This window comes from Saimiri boliviensis, chromosome 10 (assembly GCF_048565385.1).
Source record: "Saimiri boliviensis isolate mSaiBol1 chromosome 10, mSaiBol1.pri, whole genome shotgun sequence".
In the NCBI taxonomy this organism is placed as follows: Eukaryota; Metazoa; Chordata; class Mammalia; order Primates; family Cebidae; genus Saimiri; species Saimiri boliviensis.
In genome coordinates this window covers 96,401,941-96,420,820 of record NC_133458.1, presented here as the reverse complement: position 1 = coordinate 96,420,820, position 18,880 = coordinate 96,401,941, and the positions used below count along the sequence as shown (strand labels likewise).

Sequence of the window (18,880 nt, the reverse complement as noted above, 5' to 3'; positions counted from 1 at the left end):
ATTTCAGAATGTGGGATAAAGTAAACATTCTAAAACATCTCGAAGGTGACAAGGAACAGATCCTATGTAATCTATACGTCAAGCACTTAAAATAACATCTAGTTCATGTCAAGTGCTCAAAACTAAGCTGTGGTTGTAGCTCTTGGTATTCGACACAGCAGTTCTACTTCTAGGAACCTATTTTGAGGAAATAAGAGTTTTAGTTAAAAATGCATATAAGCAGATACCTGTTTTATTCTATTTATTCATCATTCCTCTGATACCAGATTTTACAATAGTAACAGTGGAAGCTGGAGGACAATAGAGGAATGCCTTCAAAATTTGGAGGGAATTTATTTACCTAGAATTCTATACTCAGCCATCAGCACTCTAGATAAAAAAGAGGGAGAATCGCCGGGCGCGGTGGCTCAAGCCAGTAATCCCAGCATTTTGGGAGACTGAGGCGGGTGGATCACGAGGTCAGGAGATCGAGACCATCCTGGTCAACACGGTGAAACTCCGTCTCTAATAAAAATACAAAAAATTAGCTGGGCATGGTGGCGCGTGCCTGTAATCCCAGCTACTCAGGAGGCTGAGGCAGGAAAATTGCCTGAACCCAGGAGGCGGAGGTTGCGGTGAGCCGAGATCGCGCCATTGCACTCCAGCCTGGGCAACAAGAGCGAAACTCCGTCTCAAAAAAAAAAAAAAAAAAAAAGAGGGAGGATCAATATTGAGTTCAACTGTCTAGTCTGACTGAAGAGAAACCAAAAAGATGAAATGAAGGCTATTTAGTGACCAAGATGGAGGCAGCCATGTTGCTTGAAATGGGTATCAGCTCAGTATAGTGAGTATAACTGCTGGAAGATCAAAAGGTCACTATTTGGCTGATAAATGAGTCAGATTCCTTGGAGGTAAACAATGTCTCCCTCAGCAACTGAAATTAGTTAACATGAATTTGGCTCTGCAAGTTAGCATGTTAGAAAACTCATAACCCTTCCGAAGTAGGGATGACTTGGAGAGTAATAGAAGAGAGAGTGAAAGGGCCGATATGGCTATAGACTTAATTCTTCTATTGATAAGGCTGTTCTCAAATGCATCACATAATTTATTTTCTTAAAAACCAGCACCTTTAAAAATTATTGGCAATAATATTTAAAGTCTTCAAGATGTTTTTACCCTACAACCTTGGGTATATTACTTCATTGCTTTGTGTCTCATGTTTCTCTGTCTATAAACAGGAAAAATAATGGAATTTATCTCAGGGTTATGAGACTGAGAAATTTATATATGTCAAGCACTTAAAAGAACATCTTGTACATGTTAAGTGCTCAAAATTGTAAACTGTGGTTGTAGTTCTTGGTATTCAACACGCAGATCTACTTCTAGGAACCTAAGAGTTTTAGTCAAAAATGCATATAAACAGATGCTGTTTTATTTCTAACCTGTTTTATTCTAAACTTAGAGCAGCTTAACTCTCTCATACAGAGGACTAAGCAAATAAATTATGACATCTCCATACTAGGAAAATATTATACAGTCACTAAAAATAGTGTTTTTTTCCAAAGACTCTTTTATGGCATTTAAAAATGATCACGATAGAATATATTCAGTTGGGGGGATATAAAATTATACCACAAGCTAAAAGTACATTTTTTTCTACTGCTAGAGTGCCTGGTACACAACAGGTGTCCAATAGCTACATGGTAGCTATTATGATTATAAAAGGTATATTGAAAGTAAAGGTAAACAGTTTGTAGCTCCATTTGGTCAAGCACCTATCCCAGTGAACAGTGAATGGGACATGGAGCTTTAATCTCCATGCTTTCAAAAAATATTTCATTTTCACTAATATTTGATTTCTTGCACTCTACATTCTTCCCACTTTACCTGCATCCTAATAAAGCATGACCTAAACAGTTCTTTCTTTAGGCAAACTATGTATCCTTTACATCAGTAAAAAATATCATCTGCAAGGCTACTTTATTCCCCAACCTTCCAAAGAATGTGAGTGCATTCTATAAGGTTTTCTGGTATACAGCTGCATGATTAACTTTTCATGACTAGATTTGACTAAGACTGACCTTTCTCTGGATGGGAAGAATCAAAGAGTGTTAATGCTGACATAAAGGAGCCAACTACTACTGCTGTTTTATAAAGCAGGCTAAGTAATTTCCCCAGGAGACTAAGAGTCTCAGGTTTGTGTTCTTCCAGTTAACCATGCTGGGAAGAAGCGGGTGGTGGGTAATCGCAGCCAAAACACATGAATATAAACACCTTCACAATGAAAATAACTGGCTAAGAAGAGATTTCTAGCCTTAGCCACTGGCACGCCCAATACAGTTAAAATTCAAAGACAAAATTCAATTAGGGGGAAAAAAAATCAACTAAGACCTAAGAATTAAAAGTATTGAATACAATGGGCAGCAGAGGGAGCTATAAGGTTGACTTCATCACCTGAATGATTATTTTCCTTCAGTGATAGGTATTTAGGATAGCTGCTTCCTACCTACTTCTGCTAGGATACTTAAGCTTTTTACTACCTTATCAGAAAAGCAACCACTTAGGAGGCAAATCTTCCCAAGGTCATTAGAATTGGCTGGGGTAATTAGAATTTGCTAGGGTAAAGAATCAAATCTCTTATTCATATTTCTTTTATAGTCTTTGCTATTTTAGACACTTTTTATTGCTGACATTTTCACACACCAAAGGCCTATAAATGTAAATGAAATAAATAACATTTTTTTCTTATTCTCAAAAACAAAGCAAACAGAAACACACACACACACACACACACAACCCCTTGTTTCTGACAATAATGACTAGATAAGAAGAGATTTCTAGCCCTAGCCACTGGCACACCCAATACAGTTAATGTTAGGAGACAGAGGATCACTTACCGCAAAAACCCCTCGAACTACCCAGCCATGGTGTTGCCGCAATGTTTTACCATATGCGTTATCTTGAAAAGAAGAAAAACTCCATGAGGAACACTTTCATCAGAATCTGATGTGCTATTTGTATAATGTAATTTTTTTGTTTTTTAAGAGACAAGGTCTTGCTCTGTCACCTAGGCTAGAGTGCAGTGATGTGGTAATAATTGCAGCCTTGAACTCCTGTGCTCAAGTGATCCTCCTTAGCTCCTCGAGTAGCTAGGACTACAGGTGTGGGTGACCATGCCCAGCTAATTGATTTTTAATTTTTTGTAGAGATGAAGTCTCGCTATGTTGCCTAGGCTGTTCTGGAACTCCTGGGCTTAGGCAATCCTTCCATCTTGCCCCCCCAAAGCATTGGGATTACAAGTGTGTGCCACCGTGCTTGGCCATATTTGTATAATGTACATAGTAGCATGATACTACTGGTATTTGGAAATGACGGAAAAAAACTAATAACGAGGGCCGGGCGCGGTGGCTCAAGCCTGTAATCCCAGCACTTTGGGAGGCTGAGGCGGGTGGATCACGAGGTCAAGAGATCGAGACCATCCCTGTCAACATGGTGAAACCCCGTCTCTAATAAAAATACAAAAAATTAGCTGGGCATGGTGGCACGTGCCTGTAATCCCAGCTACTCAGGAAGCTGAGACAGGAGAATTGCCTGAACCCAGGAGGCGGAGGTTGCGGTGAGCCGAGATCGCGCCATTGCACTCCAGCCTGGGTAACAAGAGCGAAACTCCGTCTCAAAAAAAACAAAAACAAAAAAAACCTAATGAGATTTTTCAACCCCAAAAATTTAAAGCAGGAAAAAAGCCCACATGGATTTTTTTTTCTTTTTTTTTTTTTTAAAGAAACACAGATACTTCTACTCTTACCCTGGGTCAGTCAATATATCTGAACTTCAGTTTATTATGGTGGAAAAGGGTCAATACATGTAAAGACACAGAGGAGGAGGAAAGGTTATTGAAAAATTAAGACAATAGAATTAGAAATACTTTGAAATGTTGTGTGACCCTGAGCCAATCCCTCAGCTGCCCTCTCTAACCATCTGTTTCTTCCTTTGTAAAATTATCTCTAAGGTTCTTTCCAATTTTAACATTCTATTCTGGGATGCCAAATGTTTGTCCTAAATGGCCCTGTGACCCTGGATATACAGTATTAAAAGCTAGAAACCTTCAAAAATATTTATGAAAAAAAGTCTTGAAGTTATTAAGCTAAAGCAATCGGTGAGAACTATATTAATAAAAGTCATTCATGTTTTATACTTTAAAGATAACATATAATTTTTATCCCAATTTTTTTTTTATTTTTATTTTTTGTTTGTCCCAATGTATTTTAAAAGGAGATTTTGAAACTGGCATATAATAATTTTAATTATGAAAAAAATCCCAAGAGCCAGATGGATGCATAAACTTTGAATAATTCAATATATGCAAAATTCAAAATGGATTTCTCCACAGGAATAAATGCATTCTCAGGAGGCACAGATCTGCATCACCATGGTGCATTTTTATTTCAATGTTCCACTTTATTTCCTAAGCATCATCTCCAGTAGCTACAGGGCACTCATTCCTATATTAACAGCACAGTGTACCATGGGGGCTATTTGACCTTCTTCATGCTAGCACAAGTACTACCACCATTTTATGGATGCTTAGGTGACATTATAAGGCTACAAAAATATTTTCAATTCTAACAAGAGCAGGTAAATAGACACTAAAACCACAAGTACAAGTTCCTATGCAGTGAAAAGCAATGTGGTACACAGGACACTGCCAAAGGAAGTCAGGTATTTATCTGCGTTTTACTGGCCAAAATGGCACTGTCACGTGACTGCAGATTCAACACAGTTTACAATCAACTCAAGCCTTCCAGCTTTGAAATTATGTTATTCTAGTCAACTTTGTTTTAAAAACTGGAGTGAGGCCGGGCACGGTGGCTCAAGCCTGTAATCCCAGCACTTTGGGAGGCCGAGGCGGGTGGATCACGAGGTCAACAAATCGAGACCATCCTGGTCAACATGGTGAAACCCCGTCTCTACTAAAAATACAAAAATTAGCTGGGCGTGGTGGCGCGTGCCTGTAATCCCAGCTACTCAGGAGGCTGAGGCAGGAGAATTGCCTGAACCCAGGAGGCGGAGGTTGCGGTGAGCCGAGATCGCACCATTGCACTCCAGCCTAGGTAACAAGAGCAAAACTCCGTCTCAAAAAAACAAAACAAAACAACTGGAGTGAAGCTTTATTAATACTTTTAGTATATCCTACTATTTCAATTTTATGTATTCAAATCTGCACAAAATGCAATTATTATATAAAAGAATATACTCAATATATATTGCAGTAATTTTATATAAAAGACTGCACATGTGAAATACAACAACAGATTCCCCTGGCTCTCTGAAGTTTAGGAATACATTGGAATGCCAGCATCCAGTGTGCTAAAGCTAAAGCAGAAGCAGTAAGTGATAACTAATACATTCAAGTATGGATAAGACTCCTAGAACCCAAGATTAAATTTAACTTTTTTCTTAGGAGAACAGCCTGCATAAACTAAGAGCTGTTCAGGCTTCATGTTAGCTTCTTTAGCCAGACAGACTCCATCTTAGCTTCTTCACTTTAGTTATTTTCCCACCATTAAGTATGTAACTGTAGTATGTAGCTGGGGCAGGCTAACACTGGGCACATCCAGGAATGCATTTGCTAATAAAAGGCTGAGTTAAGCGGCTTCCATGCAGAGTTAAGTGGATTCCCAGCAGAGCCTGGGAACGCAGGTACTGTCAAGTGCCCAGAGCCCCCATTATCTATAAGCTGTATGTCTTTTACAACAGCCTTAGCCCTTTCACCTGGCACTGTTTTATTTCTCATATAGTAGGTTATCTTTTAACTTTTTGCTTACTCTGCTTCTGTAAAAAATTTGCTTCAGCTAGGTTCCCCCTCTCTTTTAAAACTAGGGTATAAAAGACCACCTAGCCAGGCGCGGTGGCTCACGCCTGTAATCCCAGCACTCTGGGAGGCCGAGAGGGGTAGATCACGAGGTCAAGAGATTGAGACCATCCTGGTCAACACGGTGAAACCCCGTCTCTACTAAAAATACAAAAATTAGCTGGTCATGGTGGCGCACACCTGCAGTCCCAGCTACTCAGGAGGCTGAGGCAGGAGAATTGCTTGAACCCAGGAGACGGAGGTTGCGGTGAGCCGAGATCACGCCATTGCACTCCAGCCTGGGTTAAAAAAAAAAAAAAAAAAAACCACCTAACATTTTCTTAGATGCCAAGAAAATTCTGGGCATTAGCTGCCTCTCGGTCACAGGCATAATAAAGGACTCATAATTCAATCTCAAAGTATGGCACATTCCTTAACTTGCTTGGGTACAACACTTAGAACCCAAAATTAAATTTAACTTTTTTCTTAGGAGAACAGTCTGCGTAAACTAGGGCATGGTCAAAGATACATGTCTTCAAGTAAACCAAACAAAACCTAGGTGATTTTCTGTAAGATATGTGGCATCAGGGAAACTTCAGATGGCATGTAAGACCTTAGTGAGGATATCCCATGAAATGTGAAGAAAGGGGTTGCTGACTCACAAAGTGTGCTGTACAGATGGGAGAGAATACTAGGTACAGCCTCTGATAAAAACCAGCAACACAACCAAATGTTCAACCATGTGAGCAGCCATCTGGGCTAGCAAGAAGGTGTACAGGTCCACAGAAAACATCCTGAGGTGAGTTACCTCAGGGGTAAGTTATACTTACTTTCTTCTGACAGTATTCCAGGCAAGGCATTAAATGCCATTATAAATAAATACCATTAAAATCTGCTGGTGGATATCTACCATGAACACCTGCTCCATTCAACAAGAATCCAGGCCAAGTCTACCGCACAGTAGTATCTTTAGGTGATTTAAATTCAGTCAATTCCCTGTCCTCAAGAAGTTGACGGCTTATAAAAGAGCCAGTCATTTAACAATCGCTATTGTATAAGTCAATAACTGCTAGAGTAGATATCTGTATGCAGTGCTATAGGAACAGAAAGAAGGGAGAAATTAATCTACCCTAGGATAGGGGGGAGGTGTGTGGACACAAAGAATTCTCAGAAGGAATCCTGAAGCTGGGTAGGGTAGAGAGAAGGGTGGTGGATGGTGCTGCAGACAGTAAGTACCACAGCGTTATGAGAGGTCATGGCATGCTGGGCAATGGTGAGCAAAATTCACTGGATCTGAAGAACACTAGAGCTTGAGGACTGGGTTGGGGCCAAATTGTGAACACCTTTATCCATCATGTCAAAGATTCTGATCTTCCTGAGGCATAGTGGAAGTTTTGAAAAATAAAACATTCAATGCTTTTTTTGTTTCACGATTCATTTCTGTTGTTGAAAATAAAAAAATATATTTTAAAAGGAAGAACTAAAGAAACCTATAATCCTTTCTCCCAGAGATAACCACAGTGGACATTCTGGGAAAATATTCTCTTAGTTTTTTCCCCCTGTACAGAGAATATTACAGGGGAAAAAAACTAAGGCAATATTTTCTCTTCTGTTAGCAAAGTCATGATCATTCTGATTCAGAATTGTGGTAGGGAAGCAACAAGATGAAGTTCATACTTCTTTACAGTCTGGATCAAATACAGCTGTCCTGGTGTCTAAGCCTCCAGCTCCAAGGCCCACCTGAGTGGACAGACTGCTTGTTTAAAAGAGCTCTAGATTCGGTGCTATACCAACCTCAGAGACCTTATGCCTTTCCTATATGTTGCCATTCAAGTTAACCATTCAAAAAGGCATAGATACTCTTTTCCAGGCCCTCTTCTAAAAGACAGCAAGAAGACAAAGACGCTGTGAGTCCAAAAGCACGGGCAGCCTGGCTTAAGGATGGGAGACTGTTTGTACAGCAGTACATCTGTGTCTTCCCACCTGGCTCTAGTAGACAAAGCAGTTATTCCTTGTTGTACTTATACCTTGCCAGAGGAGAGTTTCACCGGGCAAAATGTGGGCCAGATGATCGAATGGGATAAGACAGTGTCAAAAGAATTTGGGCTGCGTCTTGACTGAGGAGACCACTGCTGCAATTTAAAGCCAAGAAATGAAATAAAAGTCATTTAAAAAAAAAAAAAAAAGGCCGGGTGCGGTGGCTCACGCCTGTAATCCCAGCATTTTGGGAGGCCGAGGCGGGTGGATCACAAGGTCAAGAGACTGAGACCATCCTGGTCAACATGGTGAAACCCTGTCTCTACTAAAAATACAAAAAATCAGCTGGGCATGGTGGTGTGTGCCTGTAATCCCAGCTATTCAGGAGGCTGAGACAGGAGAATTGCCTGAACCCAGGAGGCGGAGGTTGCGGTGAGCCGAGATCACGCCATTGCACTCCAGCCTGGGTAACAAGAGCGAAACTGCGTCTAAAAAAAAAAAAAAAAGACTTTCCAAAAGTCCTCAGCTGACTTCTGGGGCTGCAAATATCCCTGCCATGTGAGACTGACTGCATTAAAATAAGATGAAGTCTAAGCCTGACCTATTTTGGTTACCTAGCGAAGATTAGATAATGAAATACATTAATCTTCACTGTAATACCCATTCATTATCATAATGCATGTTCTATAATCTGGGAGTATTTTTGGCCTCTGAAAGACATAAATGATACCCTTCTCCCAGTTATCTGAGATGTGTCAGTTCCCCAGAGACTGAGTCAAAATTTCCAAGTAGGAATTCTTGACAGTCACCTTGCTCAATTGTCTTCCTTTTGGAAATGAAGATATGGAAGACCCAGAAAGGCAGTCACTTGCCCAAGGTCACAAAGTTAAAATCAATGAGATCTGGGGGCACTCTTGTTGCATCACACCATTCTGTCAAAAACCTGGTGTTTACTCTTTGTAAACAATGTAATAAAAGTGAAAAATATGCCTTTTCCAATTTTTTTCTGAAAGAATTGGCACCTTATTCTCATTATGTAAACAGCACAGATTTCATTCATTTACTATAACTCAGAAACTTGCTATCACGTATTTAGAGATTGCCTAAACCCTTTATAGTAACTGAGAGAACAACCCTTCCATTACTGTTGGTGGACGACCATTCTGTCCAGGAACTATGTATAGGAAAGTGTTTTTCTACTGTACACCTATAATTGGTAAAGTTATTTTAGCTTGTAGAGAAGATGAGAGAAATGCCAATCTAAGTCTTAAGAGAAAGACTGGGAAGTAGTTAACCAAAGCCAGGAAGGGCAGAATTACTCACAGTGCTAAGGAAATGACAATCATAGCTCTGCAAATGTGCTCAACTAGACAGTTCTGAGGCAAGAATTAGGAACTAGGAGATTTTGAAAGCAGATAGTCAAGTTTAGCAGGAGGCTGGTGGGAAACAGGCACTGAGGAAACGTGCTGGCCCTAAAGTCCTATGACTTCTAGGGAGAACAGTCCAGTAACTCACTTACAATAGTAAGAACCTTCATCCTGTAATTCAAGTCTTTTTAAAGCCTAGGTGGGCAAAAGAACTATGGCCCAGAATATGGAGTCTAAAACAGATCTCTCTCTCTCTCTCTCTCTCTCTCAAAGTCAGTATTACATACAAGTGGGGAAAAGAATGGGTGATCTAATAAATGCTGCTAAGACAACTGGCTTTCTAACTGGAAATGTTAAAATTATATCCCTATCTTAACACCATTGACAACTTCCAGGAAGATTAAAGACATAAATATGAAAAGCAAACCTACAAAAGTTTGAGAAGAAAATGTTTGAGAAGAAACTATCAGAGAACATCTTTGTGACCTCAAGGGAGAAACAGATTCCTTAAACAAGATATAAAAAGTACAAGCCACAAAGAAAGAATGACATGTTTGATTACATAAAAACTGAAACTTCTGTATACTAAAAGATACCATAAATAAAGAGCAAAGGCAAGCCACAGACTGACAGAAGACATTTTAACTCATAACTGAAAAACATTAATACCCAGGAAATATAAAGAACTCCTGGGAATTGATAAAGAAAACCTAGGAGAAAAGTGGTCAAAGTACGTAACAGGCAACTCACTGAGAAGGAAAACTGACAATGAAGACAGGAAAAGCTGCTCAACCTTACTAGTAATCTAAGAACAAAAATTCTGGCAATATTATATCATTTTATAGCCATCAGGCAGAAATTTAAAAGGCTGACAATGACAGGTGCTAAAAAGAATGTGGAGTATTGGGAACTCTCACTACTCTGCTGATAATTACAGACTTTGGACAACAATTTGGTAGTATCTGGTCATGTGGTTCGGCTACTGTATTATGTACTACAGCAGCAGTTCCCAGTATAGTCCCCAAATCAGCAGCCTCAGCATTTCCTGGGAACTTGTTGGAAATGCAAAGTCTCGGTCTCACGTCAGACCTACAGAGCAATCTGTGTTTCAAGGAACATTCCAGGTGAGGCTAATACAGGCTAGAGTTTGAGAATCACTGTTCTGGCAGCATAGCTTTTCAAGCCGTAAGACCCAATGAATTACCAGTCTATAGACAGCCAGAGCCCCTGGCCCAGTCACCCTTAGCTATGAGAAGCCTCCTCCTTTTTCTCGTGTGCTATGTGGACATCCTAATTTTCTATATGATAGAGAACATACGTGAAAGGAACATGAATATTTTAGAATTGCTTTTAATGGTGAAAATCTGTAATCAACTGTGTCCGTCAACAGCATATTAGTTTTTCTAAACTGTAGTCTATTCATACAATTAAATGCCAAACAGCAAGGAAAGTGAGTGAGCCAGGACTACAAGCATCAATGGTGGCTAAAATCTGAAAATACTGAGTGAAGAAGGAAGAATGCGTACAATATGATACCATATATTCAACTTTAAAACATGCAGTCCAATACTAGATGCTGCTTATTCACACATAAATATATAATAAAAGTATAAAAACATGCATTGCATAATGAACAACAGCAAATTCAGAATGATGTTATCTGGAAAACAATAGGAGTCATGGGATTAAGGGTTGACACCTGGGCACTTAACTTGTATTGAACTATTTTATTTGTTAGATCAAGTGGTAGATGTTTGTTAAATGCCTCAATTATTTATAATTTTCTTTTTTGAGACAGGGTCTTGCTTTGTCACCCAGGCTGCAGTGCAGTGGTGCAAACATGGTTCACTGCAGCCTCAATGTCCCTGGCACAAGTGATCCTCCCACCTCAGGCCCCCAAGTAGCTAGATTACAGGTTTATGCCACCACACATGGCTAATTTTTGTATGTTTTGAAGAGATGGGGTTTCACCATGTTGCCCAGGCTGGTCTCAAACTCATGAGCTCAAGTCATCTGCCTGCCTTGGCCTCCCCAAGTGCTGGGATTATAGCACTTTGGCGCGTATTTTTAAAAATGGACCTACTAAGGAAAGTGACCTCTAAATTCTTTATAGTTACTAAGCTGAAGGTAAAATGAGTTGTATGGACAATAAGCAGTGGAAAGAAGTGAAACAAGCACCCAGAGATGCCCTGTGTTAATTTCAGTCACTGTTAAGACTAACACTTGTGCTGCCAGCCAGTCCTGCCAATGGAGGCATATGCTGCAAATGGCTCTGCAAAGAGTATTACAATTCACGCTCCATAGGATTTTTAGAATGGCCAAGTTATGATTTGATGTTAAATATCTATCTGAGTTCTGACTTTATCTCACTTATCTCTCCTTGTTTATGAAAGGCTTTCATATTAAGTACATGACTGAGCATCCTTTTAAATTTTTTTCTATTCTGTGCCAGAAAAGGATCTTGGTTGGGTTAATTTTTACTTGACATTTATGGAGTCATTCTGAGGTGAGATATGTAGCAATATGCTATCCCAATGAGCACAGAGCATATAACATTTAATACAATGGTGTATGAAATACCAGAGCAACTTTTCTTCCTTCTACTTGCAAGGATGCTTTCTAAAACCTCTTTTTGATGTGGAATATGCAATGGATGGGGATTCAGCTCTAAGGCAGATTATTAAACATACCTGCTTTGTGAACCCAACTCCCTCCTAAAAATGACCTCTAAAGAATGTTATAGGACACTAAGGGAACAGAGCAGCTCTCAGCATGAAACCACTCAAAATGTTCCACTCTGGGCAGGGCGCAGTGGCTCATGCCTGTAATCCCAGCACTTTGGGAGGCCGAGGTGGGCAGATCACATGGTCAAGATATCGAGACCATCCTGGCCAACATGGTGAAACCCCATCTCTACTAAAAAATACAAAAATTAGCTGGGTGTGGTGGCACACACCTGTAGTCCCAGCTACTCGGGAGGCTGAGGCAGGAGAATTGCTTGAACCTGGGAGGCGGAGGTTGCAGTGAGCCGATAGTGGCGGAGGTTGCAGTGAGCCAGGCTGCACTCCAGCCTGGCGCCTAGAGACAGAGGGAGAATCTGTCTCAAAAAAAAGAAAAAGAAAAAAAAAAATTCCACTCTGATCATCATTATGGGGAAGCCAAGTGATGGCTCAAGTGCAAAACGGGACAGTGTAAAGTCTAAGGTGTCCTTCCAGATGCTGGAAGTTTTCCAGGTCACAGAACTGCAGCAATACAGTAACTAGAGATGTATTTTCCAGAAAGGTAACAGAGTCAAGACTTCCACTATGTTATTTAGGACTTTTACATATAAATGTCCTGTCTCAAGTGCCACTATGACCATACAAGTTTCATGAACATTCACTACAAAGCTTTCTTAAGCAGTATTTCATTGGAAAGCTGTCTACTTATGATGAAAAGGAGGCAAAATAAACTGATGCTATAACTAATTTCAGCACTTTTACTCCTGCTTATTAATCATCTCTTAGATGCAGTCAAAATCTCAAAATGATTAAGATGTAGACAAGTGACAGGTGAACCTCAATGGCCTAAGTCTAGATGACTAGGTCTCAAACTTTAGCATGGATTAGAATCATCCAAATGACTTGCAAAAACATGGACTGCCAGGCCCCAGTCTTACAGTTTCTGATTCAGCAGGTCCAGAATGATACCTAATAGTCTGCATTTCTAATGGGTTTTCAGGTGATAAAGAAGCTGCTGTCCTTGGACCAGCTTGAGAACCACTGATGGAGACTTGGAGACCCTAGGGAAGGTATTTATCTTCTTTAAATCTCAGTTTATTCACTGGAAAGGGGGGAGTATTCAGAAGATTAAATAAAATATCAAGAACTTAGTGTAGTAGTTACATTAGGTGTTAACTATAAATGATAGCTCTTTTTAAATTCAACTTTAGAATTTTTAAAAGCCAACAAATTTCCCTATATATGGCATATAAATTGCACATACTCTTTTACCTACATATTCATCCTCCTTCATTTCAAACAAGGTATCAGTTCTACTTATAAAGGCTAGGACTTCGAAATGAGAAAAAAGAAGCCATTATCCCTGAAGAAATATGCATCAAGGAGCCTATAGGTTCTGAATAACTATTGTGTAAACATGTCTCAAAAAACCATTTGCACAAGCTTGTTGTGTTTGTGGGGGACAGAGGGTGGGTTTAACAGGGGAACTTTGGAGGGAGGGTGGTTCTAATAGGGGAACTTTATCTTCTCACACTGAGCAGCAGCAAGAAACTAGGGATTTCCACAATCAGACAGGATTTAAATTATAAATATCTTCTGTGAAATAAGCCTGAACATCAGGATGAAAATGTCAAATTTACAGCCTCCCTTTTCTTTTCCACTGAAAGCAGTATGGAAGGAGAGGAGAGGGAAGAAAAAGCTGAGATTGGCTGTGATTATTGCAGTCACAAAGCAGCATTTGCCCATCAAAGTCTCTCCCTTCTTCACAAAGTCAACAGCATCCCCTGAGCCCAGTCTCCAAATCAAGTACAAGGTTTGATAAACCTTCAGGAGAAAATGGGAGAGAAAAGTAGGCAGAATCGGGATTGGGAATGAACAGAAATGGTATATCCTCAGTTTCCTTTCTATCTCTAAGGGGTCAAAGCCCATAAGCAGCTGGGTTCTATTCCACCCCAGTTTCTGAGGGGCCTAAATGGGATCAGCATCATCCTACTCCCCTCCCACAGGCAGTCCTAACAAAGTAATAGCAGCATGAGACATGTGGAGTCCAGTGGGCACACAATGCTGAACCCTATATCTTCTGCATTTCCAACAGGTGGAGAAGTCTTTCCACTGGTGTGAAAATTCCATACTAATAAGTTAGTTTGAAGAGAAGTTTCTGGCTTGGCACCTAAAATTTGTAAACTTTCTATTTCTGATTTGAGACGAATAAGTGTTATTTTCTGGCAGCTTATTAACCTCATATATCATGAGGATGATAATGATGACAAAACATCATTATCACAACAATAGATGCTAATCTCAACGACTGAGCACTGTTTTTTTGTTTTTTTTTTGAGACGGGGTCTGATCTCACTTGGTTGCCCAGACTGGACTGCAGTGGCATGACCTCCTTGGCTCAAGCAATCTTCCCACCTCAGCCCCCTAAATAACTGGGACTACAGACACGCGACATCACACAGCTAATTTTTGTATTATTTTTGCAGAGATGCCAAGTTGCCCAGGCTGGTCTCAAACTCCCGAACTCAAGCCATCCTCCTGCTTCAGTCTCCCGAAGTACTAGGATTACAGATATGAGCCATCGCGCCTGGCCATACTGAGTAATTTGTGTACCAAAACTGAGTATTTTGTGTACCAAACTGAGATCATCCTGAAATTCAGGGATGTATGGGGAATGAAAAAGTGCAGGTGTCCAAGGGATGGTAAAGAAGACCCTTTGTGGGAGAAATGAGGACCTTCAAAGGAGGGGCCCCAAGGCCACTCTGCTTTAGACCCTATGTGATCTTAAGCAGTATTTTAATCTCACCATTCCCTAGCCTGTAAAAATGTATTGAAATGAGAATGAAGTTTAAGAAGTCTAAATTCTTCACAAACTGCTATAGGAATGTCAGCTCTCATTTTTATGGCAGATCAGCAGTTTCTAGATGGGGCAGACTGGGGAAACCATGTGGGGGCAGAATTCTTAAGGACTCATGGCCCAGAGGGAGGACTAACGGAAGGAGGTAGAACCCAACTGTGACACTGAAGAAAAACCCCACAGAGAACACTAGCTCCCTCTCAAACCAGAAGCATCTAATTAATCTATATCACAGTTCATTTTTTTCCTCCACACATGCCTCATGGTCCATACTAGAAGAACATCCTACAGATCAATGGTGAGAGTTCAGCTACTCCATTAGAAGCACTGTGAGGATGCTCCCAAATCTCAACAATTTCCAAAACTGGTCTGATAAATGCCTCTATCCACACATCCATCCATCTACCTACCTGTCCAATGTTTATTAAGCTCCTACAATGTTGCAGTCACTACATTAAGGTGCTGGAGATATAAGATGCTCTCCTTTGACCAAGCCCTTCATCCCATTTTGGCTCTATGTCCACAAACTGGGATGTGCAGAGCATTATATATTTGAGGAGTACAGGATGATGAAAGCCTTTAATCCCACTCCAAAACAAATCCCTGGGATTCCCCCACATCAACCCACTGTTATGGTCTTCAAGTTTTACTTTGAATACTGATTTTCAAGGACTATGATACATTTGAAGATTTAGAAAATCTTGATAATATTAGGTCTTCCTATTATGATTAAGAGATGGCTTTTTATTTATCAGCACTTCTTTAAAATATACTGATTTTTAGTAAGTTACATCTAGATTACCAGGTAACTGTCTCATAGGTCTTTTTTAAACAAAGCCTATAGGAAGCAATGAGTAATAATGAAATAAGAAGGAAGCAAAATCAAATCCTGAAAAGCACAAATATTCCCTATACCTTGTCTCCTCCTCTAGGGGTCTCCATTCCACATTCTATCGATTAATCCAACAAAACTTTAGTAAAGAACACTTACTCAGGGCTGTCTGGATATCCTTTTCCCCATTTTTCACTTCTGTCAAAAATCCCTTCAGAAATTTAAGACCTCTAAAACAAAATAAAGGAAGAAATATTATTTCCAAAGTTCGCTTATGTTGAATGGGTATAAAGAAATGGCAGATAACAGCTTCCATTTCAGTAACATCTTAGGCACAGCAGTGAAGAGGTCAAATCATACGGCAGTGCTTCCTGAACTTCCCTTCACTTCCCCTTAGCTTGCTATGGAGCTCATCCTCCATCCCATCTGATATACCTAAAGAAGTGGTTTTCAAAATGCGTCCCAGGACTAGTGGCTTTAGCATCACCTGGGAATTTGCTAGAAATGCAAATTCTGGAGCCCCACCCCAGAGTTACTGAATCAGAAACTGGTTCTGAGTCTAGTGTTTTTAAGAAGCCACTGAAGTTGGAGAGCCACTGATTTTAAAGAGAAACCAGTTGACTTTAATGCCTTTAAGATTCCTATCTTGTATATACTTATTAATATTAACAATATTTATCACCATCAAGAGGGAGGCAAAAAAAAAATAAGGTGGTATTATTCATTAGGCCTTCTAGAAAAGGATACACAATTCAATTAGATCTTTCACTCAGAAGTAGTCTCCTTTGTGTAATTTTTTTTTTTTTTTTCTGGTAACATTTCAACTGAGCTAGATTTTAACTGCTGTCCCATCCCAACTGCCTCACCTCTTCAGCCACAAGAGGGCTTCAGTCGCCGAATTCCTAACCTGGGCTACGTCGGCCTCCACTTCATGCAGCACTATCTTCTGGAGAGTGGTAAACTCTTCTTTGTTGGTTATATACTTCTGATTTACTTTCTGGAGGGAAAGCAGAAAAACAACCTAAGTTAAAAATGCTGAAGTTATCAAGCAACTCAGTATAGTACTGAAACTTCTAAGTTTGGCAAGCAGGCCTCTAAGAAATCAAAATAAATTAAGCTTCTATTACCTTGTTCCTTATGTTTTCAAGATAATTTTTTTTTTTTTTTTTTGAGAATTCTATGTAGCTTAAACTGGAATTAAATAGTCTTGGGGTTTAAAGTTTTGTTCTTTTGTTTTGTTTTGTTGCGCAGGCTGGAGGGCAGTGGTGTGATCTCGGCTCACGGCAACCTCTACCTTCCAGGTTCAAGCGAGTCTTCTGCCTGAGCCTCCCGAGTAGTTGGGGCTACAGGTGCACGCCACCAAGCCCAGCTAATTTTTGTAATTTTAGTAGGCACAGGGTTTCACCATATTGGCCAGGCTGGTCTCAAACTCCTGACCTCGTGATTCACTCGCTTCGGCCTCCCAAAGTGCTGTGATTACAGGCATGGAGCCACCACCCCAGCCTAAAGTTTTGTTCTTTAAGTTCTTCTTTCTGCCCCAGAACCTCTCTCATGGCTGTCTTTGGCAGATACTTTTCACTCTGAGTATAAAACTCAACAATCATTTGCTCTAATGAGACTACATGCAACTATTACACCGAAATACAATAAAGAAAAGTGTATCTACAGGAATTCCTAATAGTGCTTCCTCAAAGGCTAGTATCCAATGACAAAAAAGACAGATTTTTATTGGGTATTGTATCCTCAAGAAAGTAACAGTTAATCTACATTTAAAAGGGGACCCATCCCTTATTTTATCTGGAAGAAAGAGGCTCAGAGAGATTTGGTGAGTTGTTGATGGTCTCATAGCTACCCCTGGAAGCTGGGCCTTTTGAGTCCCAGACCACTGACAGGTATTTTCACTATATAACCTATCTTTTAGAAAAATATAACTTGTCATCATTTAAACCTAAAAAAGCAAAGAATCAATGTGGACATTAGAGTGAAACCCTAGTGATCTACACTGTGCATATGAAAAGGCAATCCTGGTTTCTTTTTCAAAATGAATCTTTTAACTCCCCAAAAAGACTACCTCTAGCATATAATAAAGGCTTAGTAATTCCGTTACTAAGCATTCACAATGTGACAAGAAAAACACTTGCTCTCTTACAGAATAGTGATACATTTTTCACTTTTTGATTTATTCTTGCCAAGCACAAAAATATTGAAAACATTTTCTTTTATTTAAGTTTCTACAGAGACAAGCCAGCATGCTCACCTTAATATTTCCAACAAGATCCATCTTAACAGGAGCAAACACTGTAGGGCCAAGTTTATCTAAAGAAAAGATCAAAAATATTTCTGAAAAATCAATTTTTTAAGTGGAATTATTTTTATAGTAATAATAAATGTAGTAGATCCCCAACAACTTTAATTTTTACTTCCAAATAATTTTCTAAACATAACCTTCAAAAGCTTCCAGGATACTCTTACCACCTTTTTCTTTTACTCTACTCCAAAGTAAGTTATAATGAGGCCCTAAGTGGCAGGTAGGATGAAGATAATCTTCTAAGTTTAGGATACATATAGTAATCCTTAAGGCTGCACTGTCCAATATAGTAGCCACTAGATATGTGGTTAGTTAGCACTTGCAGTGTGGCTAGCACTAACCAAAATGTACTGTAAGTGTAAAATACATATCAGATTTGGAAGACTTAGTACCAAAAAGAGATTGCAAAATATCTCATTAATAATTCTTTTGTTTTTTTGAGACCGAGTATCTTGCTCTGTCCCCAGGCTGGAGTACAGCAGCATGACCTTGGGTCACTGCAACCTCTACCTCCCGGGTTTAAACGATTCTCCTGCCTCAGTCTCCTAAGTAGCTGAGATTACAGGTACCTACTACCACACCCAGCCTTGTTTTATATTTTTAGTAGAGATGAGACTTCACCATGTTGGCCAGGCTGGTCTTGAACTTCTGACCTCAAGTGATCTGCCCACATCAGCCTCCCAAAGTAGTGGGATTACAGGCAAGAACCACCAAACCCAGACTCATTAATAATTCTTTTCTTCTTTTTCATTTCTTTTCTTTTCTTTTTTTTTTTTGAGACAGGAGTCTTGCTCTGTTGCCAGGCTGGAGTGCAATTGCGCAATCTTGGCTCACTACAACATCCGATAACTGGTTCAAGTGATTCTCCTGCCTCAGCCTCCCAAGTAGTTGGCATTACAAGCACATGCCACCATGCCCAGCTAATTTTTATGTTTTTAGTAGAGACGGGGTTTCACCATGTTGCCCAAGATGGTCCTGACCTCATGATC

The 18,880-nt window shown here is 39.9% G+C and overlaps 1 protein-coding gene and 1 long non-coding RNA gene across 9 annotated transcripts in view; one reads left to right on the top strand and one right to left on the bottom strand.

Annotated features, from left to right (window-relative positions):
* The window catches only part of LOC141580157 (uncharacterized), a 65,436-nt gene extending 49,692 nt beyond the window's left edge, over window positions 1-15,744 (top strand). Inside the window, exons 2-3 of the long non-coding RNA XR_012512251.1 lie at window positions 12,895-12,964; window positions 14,381-15,744. This is a non-coding gene — a long non-coding RNA (uncharacterized LOC141580157). The remainder of the gene's footprint in view (window positions 1-12,894; window positions 12,965-14,380) is intronic.
* The window catches only part of PLEKHA8 (pleckstrin homology domain containing A8), a 108,442-nt gene that overhangs the window by 47,478 nt on the left and 42,084 nt on the right, over window positions 1-18,880 (bottom strand). For 5 of the 8 annotated variants that reach the window (XM_074379881.1, XM_039472552.2, XM_074379879.1 and 2 more), the window contains exons 10-12: window positions 17,841-17,899; window positions 16,450-16,580; window positions 15,743-15,813 (exon numbers count right to left, since the gene is read on the bottom strand). In XM_074379881.1, the coding sequence (XP_074235982.1) occupies window positions 15,743-15,813; window positions 16,450-16,580; window positions 17,841-17,899 (261 nt within the window). Of the gene's footprint in view, window positions 1-2,876; window positions 2,939-7,856; window positions 13,719-15,742; window positions 15,814-16,449; window positions 16,581-17,840; window positions 17,900-18,880 lie in introns of those variants that run through there. The other 3 variants (XM_074379880.1, XM_003935175.4, XM_074379882.1) reach the window with 2 other exon arrangements.